We start from the raw sequence: 27,085 nt of genomic DNA, 5'->3' as shown, positions 1-27,085 counted from the left end.
CCGGCCAAGTGCGAGTCAGACTCGCGCACTGGGGGTTCCGTACTCGGGTATTGTTTCCAACATTTTGCACGATATATCAAAAACTATTAAACATAAAAATAAATAAAAATCTGTTTTCGAATGTACAGGCAAATCCCTTTCATATGATACCCCATTTGGCATAGTTATCTTACTTTGAAAATTTAAACACATTTTAATTTTTTTTTTCAAAATCAAATTCTCGGTTACTTGTGCTATAAGGCCTACCCACCTGCCAAATTTCATGATTCTAGGTCAACGGGAAGTACCCTATAGGTTTCTTGACGGACACGATGGACGAACGGACGGACGGACAGACAGACATACAGACAGACAGACCACCAGACAGACAGACAACAAAGTGATCCTATAAGGTGTATTATAAATTATTCTTTATTCCAATATTACATTAATATTACACGTTCTATGACTAAGACATGACTAAGACTTATCTATTAATTCTAGACCTTTCATTTAGAGTTAGAGTATATGTGACATTGACAGATGACGTTCATAGACTGTATAGTAGGTACTTATAACATAAGGGTTCCGTTTTTCCTTTGGAGGTACGGAACCCTAAAATTCCTAAATTCTTTAAATATTGAATTAGGTCTCTAAAATTTTAAAGGTGCGATATCTATCATGACGAAGACATCCGATATGAAAGGATTTTTGAATATTTAAACCTAGGGGGTTGAAAGTGGCACGGATGGACCCACACGGACGAAGTCGCGGACATAAGCTAGTACTAGTTACCTAGTGAGTATAAAATCCGGCTAACCGCTAGTCTGATTTCATCGAGTCGGTCAAGTGTTAATTCTCATAAAGTAAGCACCCTTTGATTAGTGGTTAATTTTAACTATACTACGTAGGTATAATAAGATGATGCCAAAAGGGCATCATCCCTCCAAAAATTTAATTCAATTGAAACAGCCAATCAGCCTTTTAAATAGAATTTATATCCGAGCCAAGCGCCAGCCAATATGGTTAATAACCAGAAGCTCAAATAATAAGAATGTCCCGAGGCCCGATTACCAGCACAATATAATGAACCACCAACGCCATCTATGTGACGTACCTGAAAACAATGTGTCGAAGATACTATGGCAAGTAAACTTTAAACAATTTTTTTTTATTAGTATTATTAATTATAACTAGCTAATTCGTCCGCGTGGATTTAGGTTTTAAAAATCTCGTGGGAACTCTTTGATTTTTCCGAGATAAAAAGTTTATCACTCTCCATCGTATAAAATCATGCCGCCCGCGCCGTTCTGTCACTCACTTTGTTGCGGCGTGAATGATGGACAAACCTACAAGTAAATAACACTTGGGCATTTAGAATACGAATATGTAGTGAGGTGAGTGATAATATTAAAATAATGGTTAAATTAATTAGTAAGTTTATATTAAAATTCAATTACTAATTAGCCAATTTGACTGGAACCTACTAAATATGAAAGTGTGTTTGTTGGTTTGTCCTTCAATCACGTCGAAACAGAGCAACGCGACGACGGATCGACATGGTTTTTGGTACGGATATGGAGAATGACATAGGTTATTTTTTATTCTGATACTTGCGCTGTGACATTATAATACCTACTTAACAGGGCTCTCTCCGTCACTCGTTTCCACTCGTTTCATACAATCGTAGTTCCAATTTCATTTGAAATTTTGCAGACATATTCTAGAAACTAATATCTGTATCTGTGGTGTTTTAGATTTCAAATTTTTAGTTATCTGTTATGAGCTTTTCAATCGATGTAAGGAAAACAGCGTGAGGAAACCTGAGAGTTCTACATAATTTTCTCAAAAGGTATGTGAAGTCTGCGAACCCGTGCTTGGCCAGCGAGGAGGACTACTGTTAAACCAACCCCTACTCATTCTTAGAGGAGACCCGTGCTCAGTAGTGGGCCAACGATAAGTTGAGCTGAAAGCATTTATGTGGCCGAGTGTACTGCGTCTCCTGCGAGCACCAACTCTGATTGCATTTTAATAATGCAAGTGTGAACACAGCGTGAACAAGATGAACAAGGACAGACTATCTGTACTATAGAATACCTATAGTACCTTCCACGAATAAAACGCTCACTCTGCAGAGACTTCTAAGTAAATAGCGACTCTTGATGAAGTGCAGTTTGGCTCGCAACGCGCTGCGGCCTAGAATTTAATAAAGGCCTCTGTTTCTACCGCTTAAACTCTTCTTTCTCTCATAAAAAATAAGAGTTATAAGATAAGGGCCATCGAAGTGGGGGTACCAATCAGTTAACCTCTTCGTGTGCCCGAGTGTTGCGGGTAACAGCGCTTGGGCCGGTGTACCCTAGTAACATGGTTAACAATTATTTCTCTTCATGGGATATTGTTGGCCATGGCTAATTGACCTGGCAGGGAGGGGGTGTTGTCCGCGCGTCCCTCCGAGTGTCCCGAGCAGAGGGAGCATTAGATGCACCCAAAGGGCAATCGAAGTGGCGCGGTGAGTCACATGACCAAGTACCCAACAAGTAACGCGATAGAAACAGAGCACAACACAGCTGAATAGGAATGTTGCCACCTAATCAAGTCAGTATAAACGTCACCTCGTGGTCACTTCCACCCACGTTTTAAAAATATTCGAGTTACTCTCCAGCAATTTCTCAAGACTCGCCTAAAAAAGTTTTACTTCGAAATGATAACGAGCTTATGAAAATTTTCGCAGTTAAAAAGAATTACCTTAAAAAACAAAAACTGGCCTCTTTCGCTTATCGCGTTTTTAGCTCGTAAAATAAAAACAGATAAAACAACTACAGTCTAACAATAAAAGAAGCATTATAATGTGATTAATCTTCCCCAACAAGAAAATGAGCCAAGAAAGGTCCTTTAAAGCATTAGTCTTATAAAAAGTTTAAGGATATTATTCATGAATTTTTATTGGTATAGGTACATATACTCGTAAGTCTGCCTGAAGGAATGCTGAATCGCTGGGCGGACACGGCTCTGGCTGTGAGGTGGTAACTAGCTATAGCCGATGCCTTCTACCAGACCAGGCCATGAGGCAATTTAGAATTTATCATTTCCTTAAATGGTGGTAACAAGAACAACAGCGACTCGTATTATTTCGCTCATAATTCGCGCGTACAGAACATGACGCGTAGACAACAACGAATAATAGACGGACGCGCGATACGAATGGCTGAGATATTTTCGCGCCATTCAAAAATAAGATTTCTGCGCAAGTACATCGGTGTAACTTATAAGGTAGTAAATCGATGGTGGTAGTAGGACTTTCCAGCAGCTTTTGCTAAGCAACGCGATAGTTACAAGTCATTAGATTTCCACACTACATCTAACCGTGTTTTCCTTTTAGTAAACATGAAGACCCAGCAATTCGTGCAGAAAAACGCTGTAAACTTGTTTACTCAATTAACTTAGGCAAATAAAGTACCTAAGGGAACTGTTTTTTGTACTCGAAGAGCTGGTAAACAGTTTATTCAAAGTTTTTTTACATTCCATGTAAGTAAACAAAAATCTAGTCTCAAAACCTAGAGAAACAAACGAGTAAAGAATAAATAGAAATTCGTCATCATTTTATTTCTATTATTTAGTGTCTAGAGGTGAAATAAAATAAAAAATCTGGTTTTTTAAGTTAATCTATAATCTGTCATAGCATTGGAAGCCTTAGTTTAAATTAGTGGAAGTTATCAGCAGTTAGCCACAGACAGAATACCTACGTCATAGTCACTTCAAACTCTTTCATCACCATTTTATTGTCACCATTTTTACGTTTAAGTCTATAAAAGAAACATTGCTATTACAGTATTACAGGCGGCTTAAAAATTTTTGTTTACATTTTGAAATGAAATGAGGTCCTGCTCTATCTTATTCTGAATACGCAGCAAAATATTTTCCTTACGCTCTAGTTAAATTGTCTAGTGGCGTCACTTTTTGGCAACTTAATTATTAGGTTCTTGCCAAAATCTACTAACTATAAAATAAAATGGACTAAATCAGTTTGCCTGTCCTTGTGTAAGTGATAATGCAGTTAGTAAACCCATACACCTTTGGTTTTTACACGGCACCGTACCGGAACGCCAAATCCCTTGGCGGTAGGGTTTTGCCGGTAGGGTGGTAACTAGCCACGGCAGTAGCCTACCACCTTTGAACTCTAAACTAAACTCTTTGAAGAAATCTTTCTCCAACTCTTAGCCTATAAACTAAGGGACCGTCTGTGTTTAATTATATTAGCGGTAAAAGTCCGCTTAGGAAAATGGAAATTAGTGTTTTCATGTAAATGCGGTAAGTCCTCGATTAGCAAGGAATTACTAAGCATCTGGTCTTTATCTTGAGTTATATAAAACGTGATCTATTGTAATGAAACTAATCGCGTTGTTACTGTGTTTTTAACCCTCGACCCAAAAAGAGGGGTGTTATAAGTTTGACGTGTGTATCTGTGTATCTGTCTGTGGCATCGTAGCTCCTAAACTATTGAACTAATTTTAATATAGTTTTTTGTTGTTTGAAAGGTGGCTTGATCAAGAGTGTTCTTAGCTATAATCTAAGAAAATCGGTTCAGCCGTTTGAAAGTTATCAGCTCTTTTCTAGTTACTGTAACCTTCACTTGTCGGGGGTGTTATAAATTTTTAATTTACACTTGTTCTTTAATCTTTTTAAGGATTTTGTTTCATACCTAAAGTTTCATTTACGCCAAAGATTCCCGGCTCATAATAATTGATGGAGAATAGACGAAAGTTTTTTAGTGTATTCTAAAAAAAAACAGAATAAAACAACCACATAAAATATTGACTTTATTTTCTGCCTCTATATCATACAAATAAATAAATAGATCTCTATACACTTATTACTATTTAACAAAGCAAATGATATTTTACAAAGTACCTCAATAATAACAAAGTCTTAATTTAAAATAGATGTTTATGATACAAAATTATTTACAACGTCCACTACCTTTTTACTTCAAATAATAGTCTCTGGGCATAGATATGTATCTGGGGTACGAATGCAAATTTTTTTTTTAAATCTATGTTTCGTTGAAGAGCACAATGGTTTTGAGGGTAGAGTGTAGACTGAAATCTACGGCGGCGTGGGCCCGCCCAAATGGACGAACACGACGAAGGGCGTGGTGGAGGTGTCAACCCTACAGTCCGATGGTTTCACTCCCAGACAGAAGTAACCAATTCATGAGTCGCACGGCACTTGGGTATATCTCAGGCACATCCCGATGTTCTCTTCAGGGTTGTGCTTGAGCGTGGGCGCGCCGAAGTGCACGGACACGGCGAAGGGCGTGATGGAGGTGTCAACCCTGCAGTCCGATGGCCTTATCCCCGGACAGAAGGAGCTCCCGCAGTGGTGGGGGTCGCACACTCCCGGTCCGAAAAGTTGGGACTGAAAAGGATGGAAATGAGTTTTATGGCAACGTTCAATGGTATCAACGATAGGCTTTTGTTGACTGATACTATTATGATCTAATTCGTGCAATATTAGAAATAAGTAGGTAAGTCATGAAGGCTTATCAGGAAAACGCCTGACTTAGAACAGTTTAATAGACTCACTTCTAATACTAATTAGATGCTATGGAAACTCGATCATCAGTAAAGAATTTAGCATAAAAGAGAGCATTATAATTTTGGTACAGAAAAAACATGTCAAAAAAAAGTTATTGCTTCATGCTACCTATGCAGGCTAGAATTTTGAACATTTTTTCCGAGATCTGTGATTCCTGACAAAATTTGGGTACAATTTTATATACTTATGATAAAACAGGAGTGAATAGCACCTTTCCATCAGGTCAAGCTTGCATCTTATAAGAATAAAAACAACTCACCGATACAAAGTATTCATTCTCGCAGGGTATAGTGATTCTATCCGTACACCCCTGTCTGCCAAAACCACTGCCAGCGTAATTCCCATAGCCGTAGTACTTCAGCTTCTCTTCACTATAGTGCTGCATGTACGGAGACCAGCTCCAGAAAGACCGCTGGTCCACCAACGCCCGCTGGTCTTCCAACGCCCTCTGCCCGCCAAACGGCCAGATATAGCTCCAGATCTGTTTTAGGGGTTAGGGGTTAGCTAGCTACGGGGTACTACGATTAATGTTTGGACTAAACTTAGGGTAAGTTATTTTTTCGTTTGGTAGGGTGGAGTTGAGGGTATGAAATATAAAATAAGCCACTTTAGATACAAGAATTTGAGATAGTTTATTGAATGGTACTCGTACTATACTTACCTATTTGAGAAAAATGCATTCGGCGTATTGTTAAGAAAAACTTATATATATAAACTTAATAAACCAGTATTACTGGGAAGTTAAATAGGGGCATTCTAAGGTAGTCATTAGAACATGCAATTTAGTCTTTTGAAATATGGGATCACAGTTTTAGTGTTTATTTTGTATGACTAATGTTTTGTACGACTAATGTTTTTTTTATTGATATATGTTAGCCCTCGACTGTTATCTCACCTGGTGGGATGTGATGATACAGTTCAGAGTACAGAGTACAGAAGATGGAAGCGGGTTAACTTGGAAGGGGTATGGCAGCTTCGTTAAACCTATTGCCCTTGAGTAATTTATACGCCGCATCAAACTAGAATGCTAAATCTTTACGACTTTGTCGGTAGGGTGGTAGGTGTTAACTAGTCATGGGCCATGGCCGAAGCCTCCCTCCTGACCAGAGACAATTAAGAAATTATAAAATCCAAAATTGACCCAGCCGAGAATCGAACCTAAAATCTCCCAATTATAAGATCACAGCGCTCACTAGGTACTGCGCCAGGGAGGTAAAAATTTTCCATGTAAGTTTTCTGTATACTACGGTATACAGAAAACTTACATGGAGAATTTTTTTTAAATAAAAAACAGCGAGCAAACGAGCGGGCGGGTCAACTGATGTTAAGTGATTATCGTGATTTTCAGAAATTCCAGAAAGAAACATAATGTTTGACAAACTTACCCTAGCCATGAGACTAGGCTGAGGGGTGGAACTTTCTTCGATTTGTGGATCCGAACCCGAGCCCTCCTCGTCCTGTTGGTTCTCTTCATCGTCCACTGGCATCACTTGATCCATCTGGTCACTAACTAAAACAATAAGAGTAATTGAAATATTAATTCTTCTTCTCGGTAGGAACAGCATTCTGAACCAGTGGTAGATTATTTTGACGATTCAAAAGCACTTGTAAAAGTTTAATTGAATAAAAATAATTTGAATTTGAATTTGAATTTGAATTAATTATAATTAGTATTTATAATACATAAAAGATAATACAGAGCACTGCTGTGCTTCTACTCAAACTTGTGCACTAATAGTTATCTTCTGTGTACTTGTTCGTTGAGATGCATGCTGTTGCATGCTGTGACTGCCCGTAAGTGGAGTTGCACAAGAGCCCTAAACTTTAAGGAACAACATGTATTTAATCTAAATGTGTAACTCTGTGGGCGGTACTATAGTAAATAAATAAATAAATAAATAGATTATTCGTTTTAATTCGGTCAGGAAAACATTTTTGGTGGAAGTTGATTGATGATTTAGTCCGACTCGCACTTGACCGGTTTTTAGGGGTCCGTACCTCAAAAGGAGAAACGGAACCTTTATTGGATCACTTTGTTGTCTGTCTGTATGTCAGTTGTTATTCAGAGCTGCTTGCCCAATATTCAGGATGCCGCAACAATCGCTATACTGAATAGATACTTAAAGAAGGTGATGACTTACTTGAAGGATCCAAAGAACTATCGCCTCTCGGTCCAATGCGAAAAGAGCGGTTATCGCACGGAGTGTATCGTATGGAGCAGAACCCGATGTTTCTCCTGACGCACGCTCTGTACTCTTGATCGGCGAGGTGACGGCCGTTAGAAGCGTAGTTGAAAGTCTTTATGGTACCTGTAAAGTTTGTCAGTGTATTTAGATCATGTCGATGGCTTAGTACACAATTATTGTCTGCTTTGCAGGAGAGCGTTTAAAGTTCAGATATAACTATCACAAAAATAGTTGACCATTTAAATACAGCTTAGTATCTGGTTGTCCAGGTTTCATATTATGGTGGGAGACTTCTGTGGCTAGTTACCATCCCGCCGGCGAAGCTGTGCTGCCAAGCGACCTAGCGTTTCAGCGCGATGCCGTGTAGACCGATAAGAGGTATAGGTTTAATAAAGCTGCCATACCCCTTCCAAGTTACCCCGCTTCCATCTTAGACTGAGGGGGGGGGGGGGGGGGCGTCTTCCAACGCTGCGCCTTCCTGTGAGAGGTCGCCATTCTATCACCTTGGAACCCCAACGCCAACTTCAGCTTCGCAACCCGTTCTGGTGCTGTTTATAACGTACCATTATTTTCGCGCCTGAAAAAGACGGCTAACGTACCGTTATTCTCGATGTGGAACTGCAGACAGTTGTTCGGTGAGGACTGCGCGAGCGGCATCTGTGCCAGCCGCAGCAGCCAGAGACGCGGCATATCACTACCTCGCATGTGGATCACGAGCGGGGTGGGCTTGATGCGAGGTAGCTCCCTCTCTTCTCGCGTCTCGCCTCAGCTTGATAAAGTGTTGTACTTTCTTCTCTTTCTCTCAATTTTGCTCATCATTACGCCTGAAAGAGACGGCTAACGTACCGTTATTCTCGATGTGGAACTGCAGACAGTTGTTTGGTGAGGACTGCGCGAGCGGCATCTGTGCCAGCCGCAGCAGCCAGAGACGCGGCATATCACTACCTCGCATGTGGATCACGAGCGGGGTGGGCTTGGTGCGAGGTAGCTCCCCCGCTTCTCGCGTCTCGCTCCCGCTTGATAGAGTGTAGTATACTGGAATGAGAAGAAATAACTTTTTTATATGTTCAAATATATAAAACGTCAGCCAAACCTGCTAGATCAAGGCGAATACGAAGCGGGAGCGTCAGTCGCGTGGTGATCGCCTCCAACGAGGTTTAATTGCGCCGTGCACACTGTGCACGTATAGATTGATTCTTTTCTATTCTATGTGCCCTCCAATGATAGAAAGAGAATAATTCTAATATTACGTACTATGTTGTCCATGGTTTTGTCCGCAAAGTGTGAAGTTCGTAGCTCCTTCTCCCAACACCATCGCATCTTCATCGCATTCTCCCGTTAGACGGTTCGGCTGACCCTGAACATAAAGAAAGTAATTAACAATTTCACAATTCTGGAAAGTGTTTAAGCCCACCAAAAGTTTCTGGAGCAAACAGACTGTAAGTCCGTAAGTACTGTAAGTTCGTAAGTACTGTAAGTTCTCGAAGTTCATTCAGATTTTTTCCTTGAGATGATAATTATTATATTCTGGATTTTGCAGGATATAATCTCCCTCACCTTATTCAAGCCCAAGCATCACGCAGTCTAAACTGCGCCGCGTCGCGGGCAGTGTCTCTATGAAAAAGGACCCCGGATGAGTGCGAAACCAGTCGGAGTTACTTCGACTAACCACGTGAGTACAGCTGGTATCAGTTAAGTATATTTATAAAGGATATATTATCCTTCTGCCACTAAAACTCTACACAAGAAGCATAAGAACTCACGATAGTAAAATGCACGAAATCAATCCTCAGCTGCATGATGCCGGCGTGGGTCTTCTCGATCTGGATGGAGCAGTTGCTCTCCCCCATCCACAACTCAGGGAATCGGGGTGACATGAAGTATGTCAGGTTGTTCTGGACTGTGCCTCCGCAGGTCACCTCGACTGGAAACAATTATTCGAATATATTATTTGAATAAATGATTTTGACTTTGACTTTGATTCAGAAATTGTTCTCTTGCGTCATACACAAACAGTAAATTAACCATGTGTTATATCTTGAACCATCGTACGCGATATAACACTATGTACTTTTTTAAATTTGCGTGGCAACCATTTTCAAATTCGCCATCTTGGTTTTTTATTATTTGCAGTTGTTATAGTGGCAACAGAAATATACACTCTGCCTTTCCAATTTCCTGCTACCATATCTAACCGTTCATGAGATAAAGCTTTGACAGACAGACGGATAGAGGAGATATACCTATTCAAGATATATTCACCAAAGTATGAAACCACCTTTGAAGTTGGTCAAACTTCAATTCTCAATATCAACCATATTACTAAACAAAAAAGAATCATCAAAATTAATTTACAGTTGGCACAGTAATCTTGAAACATACGAAAAAAAAGAAAAAACATACATTCGAATTATTGAGAACCTCCTCCGTTCTTTTGAAGTTAGTTATAAATATATAATATAGTAGGTGTTAAGAGGGGTCTTGCCGTCACTCGCTCCATACAAACGTAATTCCAATTTCATTTGAATATTAAGCAACCAAAGTCCATGAAATGCAGACATATTCTAGAAACTAATATCTACGCCTGTGGTTTTCCAGATTTCTGTTAAAATATTCGGTTTCCAAGTTACGCGGTCTTAAAAATTCACATACAAATCTTTGAGCACCTGTAATTTTAAAACTACATATTTTTAGAAAAATCTAAAACACCACAGACACAGATATTAGTTTCTAGAATATGTCTGCAAAATTTCATGGACTTTGGTTGCTTAATTCAAATGAAATTGGAACTACGATTGTATGGAGTAAGTGACAGAAAGAGCCCTGTTAACTGCTATACCTACCAATGTCATTATGACACACCTCTCACAGGTGGCCACATATTTTAGCTCATCGCACCTCAATTGTACCAATTACCCGATTCTTCTCGCAGGTCGCTGCAACGGTGGCCGGTCAAACGTAATTGTAATTGAAATAAGCGAATTACACTCGGTTTTCACTTTAGTACGCGGTGGCGTGTTAAATCATTACTTTTGATTGCGGGTGCCGTTAGAGGGACCTGTATATTATTATTTTCCGCACAAATAGGTATATTTAAAGTCAAAGTCAAAATCATTTATCCAAAGTAGATACTATTGTGCTGCTTTTGATGGTCGGTTAAATTGTTATATTTGTACGATATAGTGGTGATAATTACGAACTTAAAACTAAATCTACGGGGGTTCAAAACGCGCCCAAGTCTAAAAAGAGCCCACAATTAACTCAGCCGGGTAATAAAAGGCCTTGTATACAACTCTCTTAATACATCCATATAATTATTTATTAATTCCTATAGTCCAAAATGTTTTTTAATAGGACCGCAGGCTTTACATGCTCACCGCCAACTTCTTAACTGCCAGGTTAGTATTGAGTACTTTTCAACAGAAATAGCCAATAAGTACCTAATTTTGACCCACCCCGGGAATCGAACCTAACCACTGAGTCTAGACCCACGATGCGGTTCTGAAATAGCACAAAACAATGCATACTCTTAGATTTATTAAGCATTCTCTACACGGAGCCGGTGCACTGGCCACCGCGACCTGACACGGTTGAATTGTTTATAGACTGGAAAACTGTGCGATTTGGTTCCTATTCGCATTGTATTGAAAAAGAGAAAGTTTGCAATAGGTAGTACATTTTAGATGACTACAAATACTAACTCTCTAAGCGTTTACCTACATAGGTTTCAATTCTTAAACATTTGGTTCTGAGCTTTGAGTGTGTTGATCCGTGTTAAACTTTTAAGACCTCTCTTTTAGTTTTAAGTGTTCTGGAACCAAAGGGTGCCAACTGCCAACGGAACCCTATTACTAAGCATCCGCTGTCCGTCTGTCCGTCCGTCCGTCCATCCGTCCGTCCGTTTGTCTGTCAGCGGGCTGTATCTTGTAAAACATAACAGTTGAGAGATGAAAAGAATAAAGATAGATTAAACCCTGGATTAACACATAGGCTACTTTTTATTCCGTAAAATTAAAGAGTTCCTACGGGATTATTATAAAATACATATCCACGCGAACGGATTCGCGGGCATCAGCTAGTAAAGCATATTTCTATTTCAATAGTCTTATGGTGAAGTCCATAACATGCAGGTATAGCTTGAATTAAGAGCTTGTAGTCTGAATTGCTGATACTGTTTGCATCAAGTGAACCGATCGGAACAAATATAGCCCTCGGCAAATAGAGAATTCAATTTCCCGACTCTTTTGTTCTGCATCTGGGCGAATCGTAATTAAAGCTCAATATGTAGGAAAGTAGAGTTATTAAAATGAAATAATTGTATCATAGGTAATAAAACATGCAAGAATTAATAAAGGATATTTTATTTATTACTAGTTTATGCCCGCGACTTCGTCTGCGTAAACTACACAAGCAACCCCTTATTTTAACTCTTTAGATGTTGAATTTTCAAAAAGTTTTTGTATGCCAAGTTTCACCCTAATCCGTCCAGCACTTTGAACTGTGCGTTGACAGATCAGTCAGTCAGTCAGTAAGTCACCTTTTCCTTTCATACAAACAGAGCACACGCCGAGTCCAAGCGTGCTGTCACCAGAAGCTTTGCCTTCCCTCTGGCTACTGCCATGACTCAGAGGGCTGGCACTCCCTCTCTCCTCCCACTGGGAAGAAGTTGAGCACCTTACGCCTTAGGCTGTCGTAGTACTTACAAACACAGCATACGCCGAGGCCATGCGCGCAGTCACCAGAAGCCTTGCCGTCCCTCTGGCGACAGTCGTAAGGGTTGAGGCAGATGCCCGCGCGCGCGATTGTAAACTCGGAGGGCTGGCACTCCCTCTCTCTTCCCACTGGGAAGAAGTTGAGCACCTTACGCCTTAGGCTGTCGTAGTACTTACAAACACAGCATACGCCGAGGCCATGCGCGCAGTCACCAGAAGCCTTGCCGTCCCTCTGGCGACAGTCGTAAGGGTTGAGGCAGATGCCCGCGCGTGCGATTGTAAACTCGGAGGGCTGGCACTCCCTCTCTCCTCCCACTGGGAAGAAGTTGAGCACCTTGCCCAGAGAGAACAGGCCTCCTGGAACAATTAGAAACATCTGTATAGTTAAGGTCGACTTTGAGCTAGGCGACCACAACGAGCGACAGCGACAGAAATCTGAATGTTTTGAAGTTATCGCCAAAAACTTGGAATTTTTTAACACATATTTCTGTAAAGTAATGCTCCGTAGGAACAGGTTTTTAAATAGTTTCAGTTTTTGTGTGTACAAGTACTGTATTTTGTCCTCCCTCATCTTTTTCACGCAATTAATTTACGGAAACACTATGCTAGTTGTTTCATACAATGTAGTTTACGACTTTTTACGCGATTTCTTTATGAAAATTCGCCTCATGTGCATACGCCCGACCGCGACGTCGTAAACAAGTCATTTATGCCAGGGAGTTGTCATATTTACAAGTAGAAGAGCTGCCGAGGCGATCTGAAGGAAAATGTTTCTTCGAACCAAATTTCGGCCATGGTGGCCATCTCAACGGACACTATACGCAGAAGAAAATGTAACGATAGTGCACAAATGTATACAAATACAAATGCACTATCTAGATAGTGCATTTGGATAAGACGGCAATCCGACACGACTGGAGAGAGATCAGGCTCAGGACCGATGGCTTTATGTACGTAATTTTCGAGGCACGAGGATGTATAAACTACCGACTTTTCATATACGGGACTGTGACGTCTTCTTCCACAGCCAAATTGAGCTAACCTCAAAACAAACGTCCCAATATATTTGTAGGTATTTATATTATACTTAGATACAAAAGAGAAAATGGCATAATAAAGTAAAATTCAAACCGACGGACGGACGGGACGGGGACGGGGAAACTGGAGATTTCGCATGTTTTCGCACGTTATTTTTCTAACGTATACGGTCTACTTTCACTAAGAAATGATTTTGAAAAAAAATTGCGGATTATTGGATAACTTAAATCCACGCAGATGTAATCGCGGAACGAAACTAGTATTATATAGCATATCATAGTAGTTATAAGCTCGCATTTTTGTGATTATGTAGATGTGCATTTTTGTTTGAAGTTTGTTGCTCTATGGTTAGCGACTCCGCCGTGTTTTTGTTTACGCTGAAAATATTCAACGCTTCATTTTTCAAATTCTCTGCAATTTTCGCTATCTGGGGTGGGAAGTTATGGGATTTCTTTCAAGCAAAAGTTGCTTTCCGACTTATTTGGAGTTTTAACAACTTTACCATGACTGCTAGGTAAGTACGTTAAAGAAAATGTTTGTATAGAAAGAAATCTATAATAATATACTCATACAGCTAAAACATTCCCTTGGGTAGATCAATAAAAAACGGAACACTCATGGTAACACCTCGAAGTCTGCCTGTTTGTCTGTCATAACCGATTTATCCAGAAACTATTGAAAGAGTAAGTAAAACTTAGACCAGCGAAATTTACCTTCTTAAATCTTGCATAAAAAATTACATAAGTATTCGAGTGGGACCTTTGATTTGAAATAAGAATTTTTGAAATTCTTGAAGTTACCTTAACAATTTCCGAAAAAAAAAAGCAATAAGTAGGTATGTATTTCTCACTTCTGCAATCTCACGGTGGTAAGGTAAGTGATGATGCAGTATAAAATGGAAGCGGGCTAACCTGGAAGGGTTGTTATCAGTTTTTATTAAACCCATACCCCTTTAGTTTCTACACTACACGGCATCATACTTACTGAAATACGTACAATTAGTAGGATTTGGATGTAGGTATCATGCCAGTTTCCAATCCATTCTCTAAAGTTAAAGTTGGCTTCCTTATTTGTATAATTTTTTCACAGCTTCGTACGGAATCGTCGTCGTGAGAGACTGCGACACTTTTATAGCTCCAACAACAATTGCGAACAAATATAATACTATTATCTGTTTAACTCCGGACCCGAAGTTAAACTACTTACGAAACGAAAGGGCGTGGAAACATCCCGACGGATACTTTGGACTAAAGATACACAAGCAGACAAGCAGACAGATTGGCAGGCAGACAACGATGTGATCCTATAAGGCTTCCTTTTTTTCTTTTTGAGGTACAGAACCCTAAAAATCAATAGGGTACTTAAATTTCTGCAATTAGTTTTATTCCGTTATCAGTGCTACGTATAATTAGAGGAATTTGAACGCATGACCTTTCAGTTTCCAATCCATTCTCTAAGCCGTTGAGCTATCGAGGGTCAAAGTTAGCTCCTTATTTGCATGGATTTTTCACAGTTTCGTTCGAAATCGTCGTCGTGAGAGACTGCGACACTTTTATAGCTCCAACAATTGCGAATAAATCGTAATCCTGTTCTGTTTAACTCCGGACCCGAAGTTAAACTGCTTACGAAACGAGGGCGTGGAAACATTCCGACAGATGCTTTGGACTAGAGATATTTATTTGAAAAGTTTTGGCCAGTGTATTGTATATCGTGGTATAAAACATATTCTTTGGATTCTATCCAGACTCCGTAGATATTAGTTGTTACTATAAAATATTGCACTCACAGAAAAGTCATCGAGATTTTTTTACCGGTGCTTCTGTAAGAATAGCATTTGAAACCAGAGGTAGAGGTTATTTGAATTGAAAGCTTTCCATTCTATTGTTTTAAAGAGTCGTAAGTACCCACAGAATCCAAATACTATTTATATCTATGTAAGTACCTATAGGTATGTAAGGTTTATTGAAGGTCGCGTCGATACGATCAAATATTGGTAAGTAGGTTCGGTAAGACGGTCATCATCATTAACATCAACCCAACGCTGGGTCACTACTGAGCACGGGTCTCTTCTGAGAGGGGTTTGATGGACATCTGTGCACTTAGTAAGAATCCGCCAACGCTGCGCTTTTCAGCACCTTGGGACGCCATGAAACCCATAGTCTAATATTGACACTTGCCTCTTTGCCACTTTTGCCTAAAAAGTAACGCAAAATAAGCCAATACTTGATTGCGACGATTGTAATCAAAGTTTCGTTATACAACCTCATGATTATTACCCACATTCTGATGGTTATGGTTGCGGTTAGAGGAAAGCCAATAATATACCGCCAATAGCAATTGAGCGTTTATAGTTACATATAAAATCACTAAATAGATATGCATTTACCGTTTAATAGCAATAGAAAACGAATTTAATAAAGTATTAATAACTATTTAAGTACCTAATATAACATTTTCTTTAAATTCCATTACAAGTTAACCTTTGACTGTGATCTCACCTGATGATGATGCAGTCTAATGGATGGAAAATCTTTCTTTACTTAATATTTAAGTCTTGACTTTTATTTGTATTTAATTTAAGGTAATATTCAAACACCAGTTATAGTGGTAAAATGTATAAGGCTCATCAGACATTATTTCAACATATTGTACCTACATTTTATTGAATAAATCATTGAATTTGAATTTGGGCTAACTTGGAAGAACACCCCCCAAAAAAGTTGGCAAGAACGTACGAATAGGCATGACAACCCCTGTACTAGTAAACACTGTGTTACAGTGGATTGACTTCTCATGGAAAAGCTATAAGTATGTACAAAAAATTTGAAGTTTGTAAAATTTCAGGAATTTTCGCTAACATATTTCCTACAAAAAGAAAACCATAAAAGTTTCTTGTTACAAAGAAAAGTATAAAAGTTTCTTTTTTTACGGTTTCGCACCTTGTTTGCGAGTTGGGGTGCAAAGTTTCACGGAGAATAGTGAAAACAGAAAAGAGAGTTGGTGAAGAAATAGTGAACTTCAGCGCGCGATACAACCCTTGGGAAGGTTTCGACGCTGCACAGAGTACTATTTACACAGAGCGTTCATTTAAAAAAAGATATATAAATTTTCATGAGACAGAGACAACGAAATAATTATTTACAGAATAATAAACGACTCCTCGTCTTATAGTTCTGTAGGTTCGAACATACGGGTTACCTGGGAGAGATCACTTTAGTGATAAGGTCGCCCTTTGCATTTCTAAAATTGTATCATTTATTATTATCTTTGCATTTTTTGTGCAATAAAGCTGTTTAAATAAATAAATAAATTCAATTAACTTTTAGTATGTTTTGAGATATTTAAAAATGTAGTTATTAAATGCTCTGTATCGTAATTTGTCAGTCGGCTAGTTCCAATGGTTCGATGTTGAAAGCACGTGTGGTTTGGAGTGCACTCATAAATAAACCTACCTACATACATACAAACATTACATACATACATAGACTGCTAAAATCATAGCACTTTTTTTTGACTTTGCCGTAATCGGTTAAAAACAACAACGTACCTACAAGCTCTGTTCTAACCATTGATTTTGAAAGAGCCATCCCTAGTTCTAACTTATAAGCTATTCATAGCCATTATGTAGCAGGAAAAATGCGAAAAATTGTGCATACGTTGCGCTCGCCCCAGGCACTGTCTGGGCATAATGGATGAATACTTTGAAAAAAGCTCGCATAAACGCCAGGCTAACATAAACTCCGGTTAACCCGCTGTATAAAGACTGTAACTTCGTTTATTCTAACTAGATAAAAATGGAAAATTCACGTAGGTTTTTAAGTAAAGTTTTGCGTTGACTAGCTGAGCTGTACCTAGCTAAACAAATCGGCCAAGCGCGAAGGGGACTCGAGCATTGAGGGTTCCGTAACTTAAGTAACTGTTCAACAAGGAACTAAAACGAGCCAATGGTGGAGACTTATAATGATGAGTATTACCAGAATTAAGAAAATATTATATAGAAGTGGTAAAGAAAGAGATAGGCAAAAAACTTGCTTTAAAACTTAAAGATATTATCTTTCATATTATTTATTTATGCTAAAAATTGGCAACACTATCGAGGTATTTAATTAATAGCGATGGCCAAGATCAATATAGAGCTGAGATTTCAGAGCTGGTTTCTCACGGAAAGTGAATTTTTGCACTTAATATAATCATTTGCTACATGCTTGATGATTTTTTTTTGAAATTTTGCTTCGTGGTTTTTGCACTTGTTAGTAAGGCAGCAAGTGTTATGGAAAGTCTGTTTATGTGGTTTTTCACATGCTATTTGTGAAATTTTCCATCTCTAATATTGAAAATCAGCAAATACCGTTTTTCAACTCATATTTTATAATAATTTTGTGGTTAAGTATTTAGCAAACATGCGATAAATCATTAATTTCTAACTCAGTAGAATACCGCTACAAGACACACTTTGAGTTTAATTTCTAACACAAAATACTTAATCTCTTTCGATCGCAAATATTTTAAAAGTTACATTGCAGAAAAATCCTTTCATACTGTTGCAGAAGTATAGGGACAGGTTTGAATAATAGACACTTTCCAATTTCACTTCACTGTATTTTTGAGAATAGTTTTCGCTTACAATTATTATTTCTCAATACCCGTCTTTATTCGATACCTTCGCTATTTTTATCAGTTTTACAGATATATTTTTAAGGTAGGTAGGTACTAGTTTTCGGAAAGCTATTTGACAAATTACCACAGAGGTAAAACCATGGTGATGTAATAGACAATTAACGTAACAATTATATCAGCTAAATGTAAAATACGACACAATATGTATTGATCTAAATAGTTAATAACTAAATGTGATTTATAAACCATTCCCGCCAATTATTTATAAATAATAATAATTAATCTGATATAGGTCTAGATGTCTATGACTCATGATATAAGGCAGCATCTTGAGGTAGTTGTTAACACTCGGCCATCCTGGAAAGGCCGTGCCCCACGGCCCGCAAATAACATCCCGGCTTTCGCATCATTGACCACCTGGCAAAAGAAAAACACCGAACAGTAATATGCACTTAAGAGGTTACCTAAAAAAACGCTTGGTCAATCTGTTTCGCCACCAAGTCATCAACATTAAATGGCTAAATAATAATAGTGTCTCACTTAGTCAACCATGATCAAGTAGACATTCATAATTTAAATTAGAAATATGTACATATGATATAATATTCAATAGATTCATATTAGTTATTACCTACTTCATATTAAAATTGTTATTGATTTTCTTCTTTTTTTAATGATTTGCTATAAGATTTAGGTATTAAATAAAAGTAACTTTTGATTACCAGTGGGTATGTGATTAACATTGACGAAATTTAAGTAACAGATTTCGTTGTAGCTTCCTACTATCCAAAATTGTAGGTACTTAAATGACTATCAAGATAAGTTCTATACAGCTGACGTCATGACTCATGACACAATTTTATTAAGAAGTTAAAATTGGTTTAGAATTATGATTGGCTCAGCACTTATTAGTTGCTTATTGTGGTGCACGGGAAAAGTTAGGTATCAAATTGTAACATCTTGCAGGTTTTGGTGGTATCTTTCGAGGTCGCTAACATAATTATCATGTTAGTAACTAGGTAAGTAACTGACTTTCGATGCTTTAGCGTTTTCCATTATAAAGATGAATTTGCCACGGGGATGACACCTATAAACCTGGAAAGCAAAACAGTGTCCATATTTATACGAAATTTCATTTCTAGCCCATTTTCTTTTAATCCGTACTAAACGTTTATTGAATTTCATACTCATTTTTCTCTAATGTATATGTAATTTTCAATTGCTTGATATTTTTATAATTATAGCTAGATATTAACAGGTCGGCAGAGGGTTTTGTTTTAGCAGAGTTTATTTTTGGTACTTTCAAATTATGTTGTACATACGTAGCACATATACCTATATTTTTCCCATTTTGAATAAATCATGCAGCATAAATTTTTATCATTGAAAGGTCACACAGATATTATAATGGGTATATATAAGTAGTAAATAGACTAGATAAGTAAATAGACTCGTGGCGTAGGTCACTCAGACTCGTTCCACAGGTCACTCAGACTCGTTGCTTGGGCCACACAGGCTCATTATGTAGGTCTTATAGACCATTTGTGCAGGTATCCCAGATTATTTGCGTAGGTGACAGAGTGCGTCGAATAAGTAGCTCATTCAGATTCGTTGCATAGGTCATGCAGTCTTCTTTGTGATTTCATACGGACTATTCATAGGAAGATCTCACAGACATATTCTAGGGGTATGCCACAAAGTAGGTACAGACATTGTACTTGAAATGCATTTTTTTACTCAGAAGGTGAATTTCTATGTAAGAAACAAAATAAAGCATAAGTACAAGGGAACAAATCTTATTTCCACAAGAAACAGAAACAGGGTTGGTACAAAACAAGGCATCTAGGAGAACAATTTCGAAAATGAAATAATGTCTTTTAGCACTTATCCGCACTATTTGAGAATTTATAAATTTACCGAGGTTGGAGATAGTTGGCAAATATTATCATGTCTCAGTTTATTATATTAGATACCAGAATGCAAACAAAAGGAATTTCTTATTTTATAACACACTATTACTCCATTAATGGGCCATCCATGTCAAAAGTTAATTAGTCATTAATTAGGGCATATAGAGCTTTAGACATAAGTTTAAAAAAATATTTTATTTTATTCATGACTTTTGTATTTTTGAAACATACTATATTTACTCAAGACAACCATACTGTTGGTCCGACGACATCACCAAGCTTGCGGGGAAAACTTGAAGGAAGCTCACCCAACCTTCAGAAGAATGGCGTGTACGTGAGGAGACCTACTTATGTCTAACAATGGATAAATAAGGGCTAACAAAGTAAAGTAGTCTTGACTCTTGAGTCTACTAGCCTCTTTTACTACATTATCTATTGTTGTATTTTATCAATCTTCACTCTCGATGTTGACATATTTTTTTAAGAGGAAGAGGATTTCGTTACGGAAGTCACTCAGACTTTTCATTAGGGAAGTCATTCAGACATCCAGATAGGAAAGTCACTCAGATGTTTCGTTACAGAAGTCACACAGACGTTCCGTTAGGGAAGTCACTCAGACATTCAGATAAGGAAGTCACTCAGATGTTTCGTTACGGAAGTCACACAGACGTTCCGTTAGGGAAGTCACTCAGACATCCAGATAGGAAAGTCACTCAGATGTTTCGTTACAGAAGTCACACAGACGTTCCGTTAGGGAAGTCACTCAGACATTCAGATAGGGAAGTCACTCAGATGTTTCGTTACGGAAGTCACACAGACGTTCCGTTAGGGAAGTCACTCAGACATTCAGATAGGGAAGTCACTTATTTCTTTAAGTGAAGATACTCAGAAGTATCTTTAGCGAAGACATTCAGACATTATCTTGACGTTAATCAGTATTTACTGTTTTAGTAATATCATAAGATTTTCTTTCGATTCAAAATTAATAACTGTTGTTTTTAGTAGGTTATCGATATACGATATTATCTAGGTTATATATTCTATAATCTGTGTATTTATAGTATTATGTATTTTATTTAATCTATTAATAGCACTTAAAAAAATGTTTCTGCATATAAAGATAAAGACAAAGAAATCTCATAAAGAATCTTAAAGTAAGCGCTGCCAGCTTAATTTTCTGCATCAGACTTTCATCAATTGCATTAATTGTCGTCAGTTTAGTAATTTTTTATTTGTTAATTTTAATATGTAATTGTGAAATAATAATTAATACATCGTTCTTCTTGCTAACTACCCACCATAATACTAATTTTACTTGTCACAATAAATGGCAAACGTTGTGTACACTAATCATTGATATTCATATCAGTGTATGTTATAGTGCGTAAGTATTTAATAAATGTAGAATATGTATATTTTAAGTGTTTCTTATTAAGTAAATCAATAAGTTAAATTTTATGCTTGGACGTTACGACGTCCTAGCTCGTTTACGGCAAAATAACGTCATATGTCACAATCGCAATCACCTCTAATTGGTCGACGCTCACTCATTTCCGGCTATGTCAATGCATTGTTGAGACAAGAATACCAATCACAGCGATTGAGATTGTAATAATGATTGATACAGTCTTTCAGCATTCGAACAAATTGTCTTCCTATAATTCGTAAAATAAAATAAAATAAACCTATCATACTGTTACTTATAAACATCTGACCTTTACATAATCCTATTATTGAATTCCATGTACTATACCAGCCAATAGTTAACGTAGTTTGGTACAATAGTCTCTTTTGTATAAGTACCCATTTTTAGTATATATGATTTGTCAAAAACAAATAAAATAAAACTAGTAGCTCAGTTTGTTGTAGGCTCTACTCAGGCCTAGCCTAGGCGCCTTTAGAATCCTCGCTTAATTTTGAATTTATGCAATTAATTGTCACCATTACATCATTATCTTATAAATTCAATTGACGATCAAAGTGTTCCCAATTGTATAAATGATTTGTTTTTAACTATGAAAATAGTAGGTAAGTATACATTTATCTAAAAATAAGTTCAGTACATACTGGCACTATCAAAAATTAAGTTTCCGATATAGGTTAATCTGGCTCTATTTTCTGGTCTTTCTGGTTAGGTATCATCTAGTAATCTCTATTATAATTAATTTAATTATGTACATTAAGATTATTTGGCTGGAAGTATTGCTGTTTTTCTTACTTCCATTGGGTTTGTCATACAGTCTTTAATTTGCATAATTCACACAGACTTATTTATATAGATATTTGGGGAGTCATTCACCCGTTAGCATGAATAGGTCACACAGTCACTAAAGTTAGCTAAGGATTAAATTATTAACATATTATCCTCACATTTTAAAGTACCATGGTGAACTGATAGCTATCGCTAGTTGCTGTTTATCCTAACAAATCAGAGTAATTACATTTAGACATGAGATTTTAATTTTTGGACTAGTAGAGAGTCTGCTTCATCACCTACGTTCATAAGTTGTAAACCTACATATTTCAATGCGGTTAAGACCTCCAGAAATGAAATAGCTTAAATTATTTTGTCACAAGTTAGAATATTACTTACTATTAGAAACTACACATTTATTTCAATTGTAAAAGATGTTATGGAAGAGCGGGGCCGTCTGCCACAAGTACTAGTAGCAAATCTAGGCACTTACTGGGATGGTCCTAATTTCTATGTGTTCTCTGTAAAATTATTTTAACGAAATAAATATTTTTGTATTTTGTATTTGTATATACTTTACTAATCAGCACACTGAGCTATGGCGGTAGAGGCGGTTGTCAGAATTTTTGTGATTCAATTCATTCCACAGGATTAGCGGTGTTTGGAGTACCTACTTAATAACGCGTATACAGGTTATTTAATTTGTAAATAATAATCTCACAAAAAAAAATGATTTGATGATATACCTAAAATTATTAATTTATCTAACGAAGGTAGTTTGACAAAATCGATATTTCACTCATTCAATGCCATACGATCTGTTGCTAAGTGAATTGGCCTACATCGCAGAGATCACAATTAAGTAGATACTTATTTTTTTCTGTTATAACACACGCATGCACATTTTTTTACATAATCTGCTAAGTGATTGTATGTATGCGCACCCAAAACCTCCTCTATGATGAAAACTTTAGATACTTATGGTATTATCAAATCATTTGAAAAATTAACTTCCAGTATCAATGTGGGCAGGCAAATATTCTATCTGCACTAATGTTATTATTCTGAGAGGCATTTGCATATGCTCAGAAAATTGATGGTTAGAGTGAATATATCTAAAACGACTCACCGGGTGCGGGTATGCTCGACTTTGTCGCCTCAGAAGGACGAGTGGCGGCTGGCACGGTGCGGCAAGTGGTAGCTGGCACGGTGCGACGAGTGGCAGCTGGCACGGCGCGGCGAGTGGCAGCTGGCACGGCGAGGCGAGTGGCGGTTGGCACGGTGCGGCGAGTGGTGGTTGGCACGGTGCGGCGAGTGGTGGCTGGCATGGTGCGGCGAGTGGCGGCTAGCACGGTGCGGCGAGTGGTGGCTAGCCCGTCAGTAGATTACAGCTGCGCTTCTTGTCCCCGCGTGGCGAAGACGTAGTAAAGTTTTATTCCCCTTCTCTTCATCTTGAAGCCTGCGCCGAAGTAGTAGATTCTTCTATAATTTTTCGATGATGATAAGTAGGTACCCTTAATAAAGTAAGTAAGGCTTCTGGTATTGGTAGACCGTAATTTTGCTTCTATAATTTTTCGATGATGATAAGTAGGTACCCTTAATAAAGTAAGTAGGGCTTCTTGGTAGACCGTAATTTTGCTCGTAGGTATTTCAACTTCAAGTCCCTGATATTATAATACACAGGACAGTCCTCGGGTCGCATCTTGAAGATGAGTTTGCGTCGATATAGGCCCATGATGTTATTTTCTAAGAGTGGCGTGGTGTCTTCAGAAGAGAAGAAAAAAAAAATTTCTTTTCATGTTCTTCAATGTTCTGCTCTCTTCTCTTCTTGTGATCCCACTTCTGACTGTTGCAGAAGTATAGGGACAGGTTTGAATAATAGACACTTTCCAATTTCACTTCACTGTATTTTTGAGAATAGTTTTCGCTTACAATTATTATTTCTCAATACCCGTCTTTATTCGATACCTTCGCTATTTTTATCAGTTTTACAGATATATTTTTAAGGTAGGTAGGTACTAGTTTTCGGAAAGCTATTTGACAAATTACCATAGAGGTAAAACCATGGTGATGTAATAGACAATTAACGTAACAATTATATCAGCTAAATGTAAAATACGACACAATATGTATTGATCTAAATAGTTAATAACTAAATGTGATTTATAAACCATTCCCGCCAATTATTTATAAATAATAATAATTAATCTGATATAGGTCTAGATGTCTATGACTCATGATATAAGGCAGCATCTTGAGGTAGTTGTTAACAATACATAAAGCAATATTGTAAAGACATGTTTACATTGAACTTCAACGTAAAAAATATTTATCATTAACTGGATGATGCCCGCGACTTTGTCCGAGTGATTTATGAAAAATCCCAAGGGAACTCTTCACTTTTCAGGGATAATAAGTTTTCTATATCCGGGATACAAGCTATCTCTGTATCAAAAAAAATGATTTCCGTGACTTAGTCAACGGGGGTTAAGTTTTTTTTTAAATCTCAAAGGAACTCTTTGGTTTTCCGGGACAAAAAGCAGTCTATGTGCTTTTCCGGGATGCAAGCTACCTCCGTCGTCAAAATTGGTTAAACGGATGGGTGTGAAAAGCTAACCGACAGACAGACATACTTTTGATTTTATAATATTACTATAGATAAAAGAATGGACTGAATTGTAGGTTTATTTGTAAGTTTGGGCAGATATTAGTGATGTAATACTGAGCTGTATCTGGTTTGGATGCCTTGAAAAGACTTAGGTATAGTACGCGACAAGTTGAGATAGCAATCGGGGTATGAGGCGGGGGGACACCCCGCATACCCGCACGTCACCCGCGCTATCCCGCACCGGGTTAGAGCGAGGGCTGTGCGGGTGTGCGGGACGTCCCCACCCCGATAGCGATGTCGACCTGTCGCGAACTATAAATCCGTCTATCTATACCGACCAGTCCTTCACGATATGATGATCTTAGTTTAATTTATTATTATTTTATTTATATGTAAACACAGCTCAAGGCTGTCTAGTTATTTTAGCGAATTCACGTCTCAAGTGACCTCAAGTGAATTTGCGTCTATTCAGTAATTTAGAATCGTATCTACAGTTAAAGAGTTAATTATTGCGTGTTTAGTTTTTTTTTTTGCCAACGGAACGAGACGCTCTTTCGCTGAAGTGCGGTGGGTAATACCGGCTGTCACTTGCAGATTTTAATAGGATTTGAAGAATATAAATGTGGTTCTATTTTTATTTAATCGACTTCAAACAAAGATGTTCTGTATTCGAGTCCCTACGTATGTAACGTAGTACGTATAATATACTAGAGGATGCCCGCGACTTCGTCCGCGTGGATTTAGGTTTTTAAAGATCCCGTGGGAATTGTTTGATTTTCCGGGATAAAAATTGCTTATGTCAATTATTACGGGGGACGCAAGCTACCTCGGTTACAAATTTCATACAAATCGGTAAAGCGGATGGGGTTTTAGGAAGCCGCGGGAACTCATTGATTTTCCGGGATAAAAAGTAGCCTATGTCCGTCCCCGGGATATAAGCTAACCCTGTACCAAATTTCGTCAGAATCGGTTAAACTGTTGGGCCGTGAAAAGGTAGCAGACAAACAGACAGACAGACAAACACACTTTCGCATTTATAATAATACTTATTAGTATGGAAGTATGGATGTTTGTTTGCGATTTTCTCAAAAACAATAAACAGACAGGTTTTTTAAGGGTTCCGTACCCGAAGATTGCGAACGGGACCAGCTATTACTAAAACTCCGCTGTCAGTAAGTCCGTCCCTCCCATTGATTTTAGAAACGCTAGTTTGTTTATTCGGAGGTCCGTTCGTCTGTCTATCAGCGGGTTGTATCTCGTGAACCTCTATAATAGGTAGATACCTGAAATTATTACTGTATGTGTATTTCTATAGAAGATTGGTTGTAGCCAAAAGAAAGTTTAATGACGAGTTCTTGGAGCTACGAAATTCGGTGCATGAGTTGGTATGTAGCTACTAAGTACCTACTGTAAAGCGAGTAAAAAGAGTTCTGGGTCGAAGAAGAAACTGCCTTGTATTAGTGACATAATATCCTTATTTTTCAAAAGAAAGTGGTATTATTTTCGCCCACGCCAACAATACGGGCCGATGCATCCTTCTATGCTCAAAGGCACAATGTATACTGTCGCACAAAATGTTTTGTATGTATGTATGTCTATATTTATTGCACCACAAAACACAAATGACAGGTTACAAAAAAGAAAACTTAAAATGTAGGTAGGTACATACAAAAAGGCGGTCTTATCGGTACATAGCGATCTCTTCCAGGCAACCTACGCTAGGGAGAAAACGAACAGATGGACACTGGAAAATGCTATATTTTATCCCGGAAAATAGATAGGATTTTTCCCGTGCGAAGCCGGGGCGGGTCGCTAGTAATACCTAATATAAAAGGACCACCTATGCGTTATCTGACAAGCGCAACGAATGAAGACACCTTATAAACATTTTCTCAATTTTTTCCCCGTAAAATACAATAATTTATCGTACACAAAACGACTTTCGCCCGCGCATTACCAAAATTGATGCGACTTTCCTGGAAATAAAGTTTTTTGATAAATGGGTGCCGTCAGATTGTGTTTGCGGTTTTGTGCTCGTCCCAAATACATAGTTATTTATTAAATTATTGTGTGTCAGTGCATTGTATTTTAGCGACTTCTAAAAAGAAGGACGTTCAACTTGAAAGGGGCTTACTCTTTTTATTTTATTTCATTTAGTACAAGTTAGCCCTTGACTGCAATTTCACCTGGTGGTAAGTGATGATACAGTGTAAGGCTCCGGTTACACGCTCTGTCTTACCTGAGAG

The 27,085-nt window shown here is 37.9% G+C and overlaps 1 protein-coding gene across 2 annotated transcripts in view; it reads right to left on the bottom strand.

The window, feature by feature from the left end:
* Positions 1–4,825: 4,825 nt before the first annotated feature.
* LOC123874129 overlaps positions 4,826–27,085 on the bottom strand; it is a 44,112-nt gene continuing 21,852 nt past the window's right edge. The window contains exons 2-10 of one of the 2 annotated variants that reach the window (XM_045919327.1): positions 12,807–12,829; positions 12,464–12,620; positions 9,524–9,684; positions 9,015–9,117; positions 8,607–8,795; positions 7,712–7,883; positions 6,960–7,080; positions 5,834–6,055; positions 4,826–5,394 (exon numbers count right to left, since the gene is read on the bottom strand). In XM_045919327.1, the coding sequence (XP_045775283.1) occupies positions 5,188–5,394; positions 5,834–6,055; positions 6,960–7,080; positions 7,712–7,883; positions 8,607–8,795; positions 9,015–9,117; positions 9,524–9,684; positions 12,464–12,620; positions 12,807–12,829 (1,355 nt within the window). In that variant the 3' untranslated portion in view covers positions 4,826–5,187. Of the gene's footprint in view, positions 5,395–5,833; positions 6,056–6,959; positions 7,085–7,711; positions 7,884–8,606; positions 8,796–9,014; positions 9,118–9,523; positions 9,685–12,463; positions 12,621–12,649; positions 12,830–27,085 lie in introns of both variants that reach the window. The other variant, XM_045919326.1, reaches the window with a different exon arrangement.

This window comes from Maniola jurtina, chromosome 17 (genome assembly GCF_905333055.1).
Source record: "Maniola jurtina chromosome 17, ilManJurt1.1, whole genome shotgun sequence".
Taxonomy (NCBI): Eukaryota; Metazoa; Arthropoda; class Insecta; order Lepidoptera; family Nymphalidae; genus Maniola; species Maniola jurtina.
This window is presented reverse-complemented; position numbering and strand designations above follow the sequence as displayed.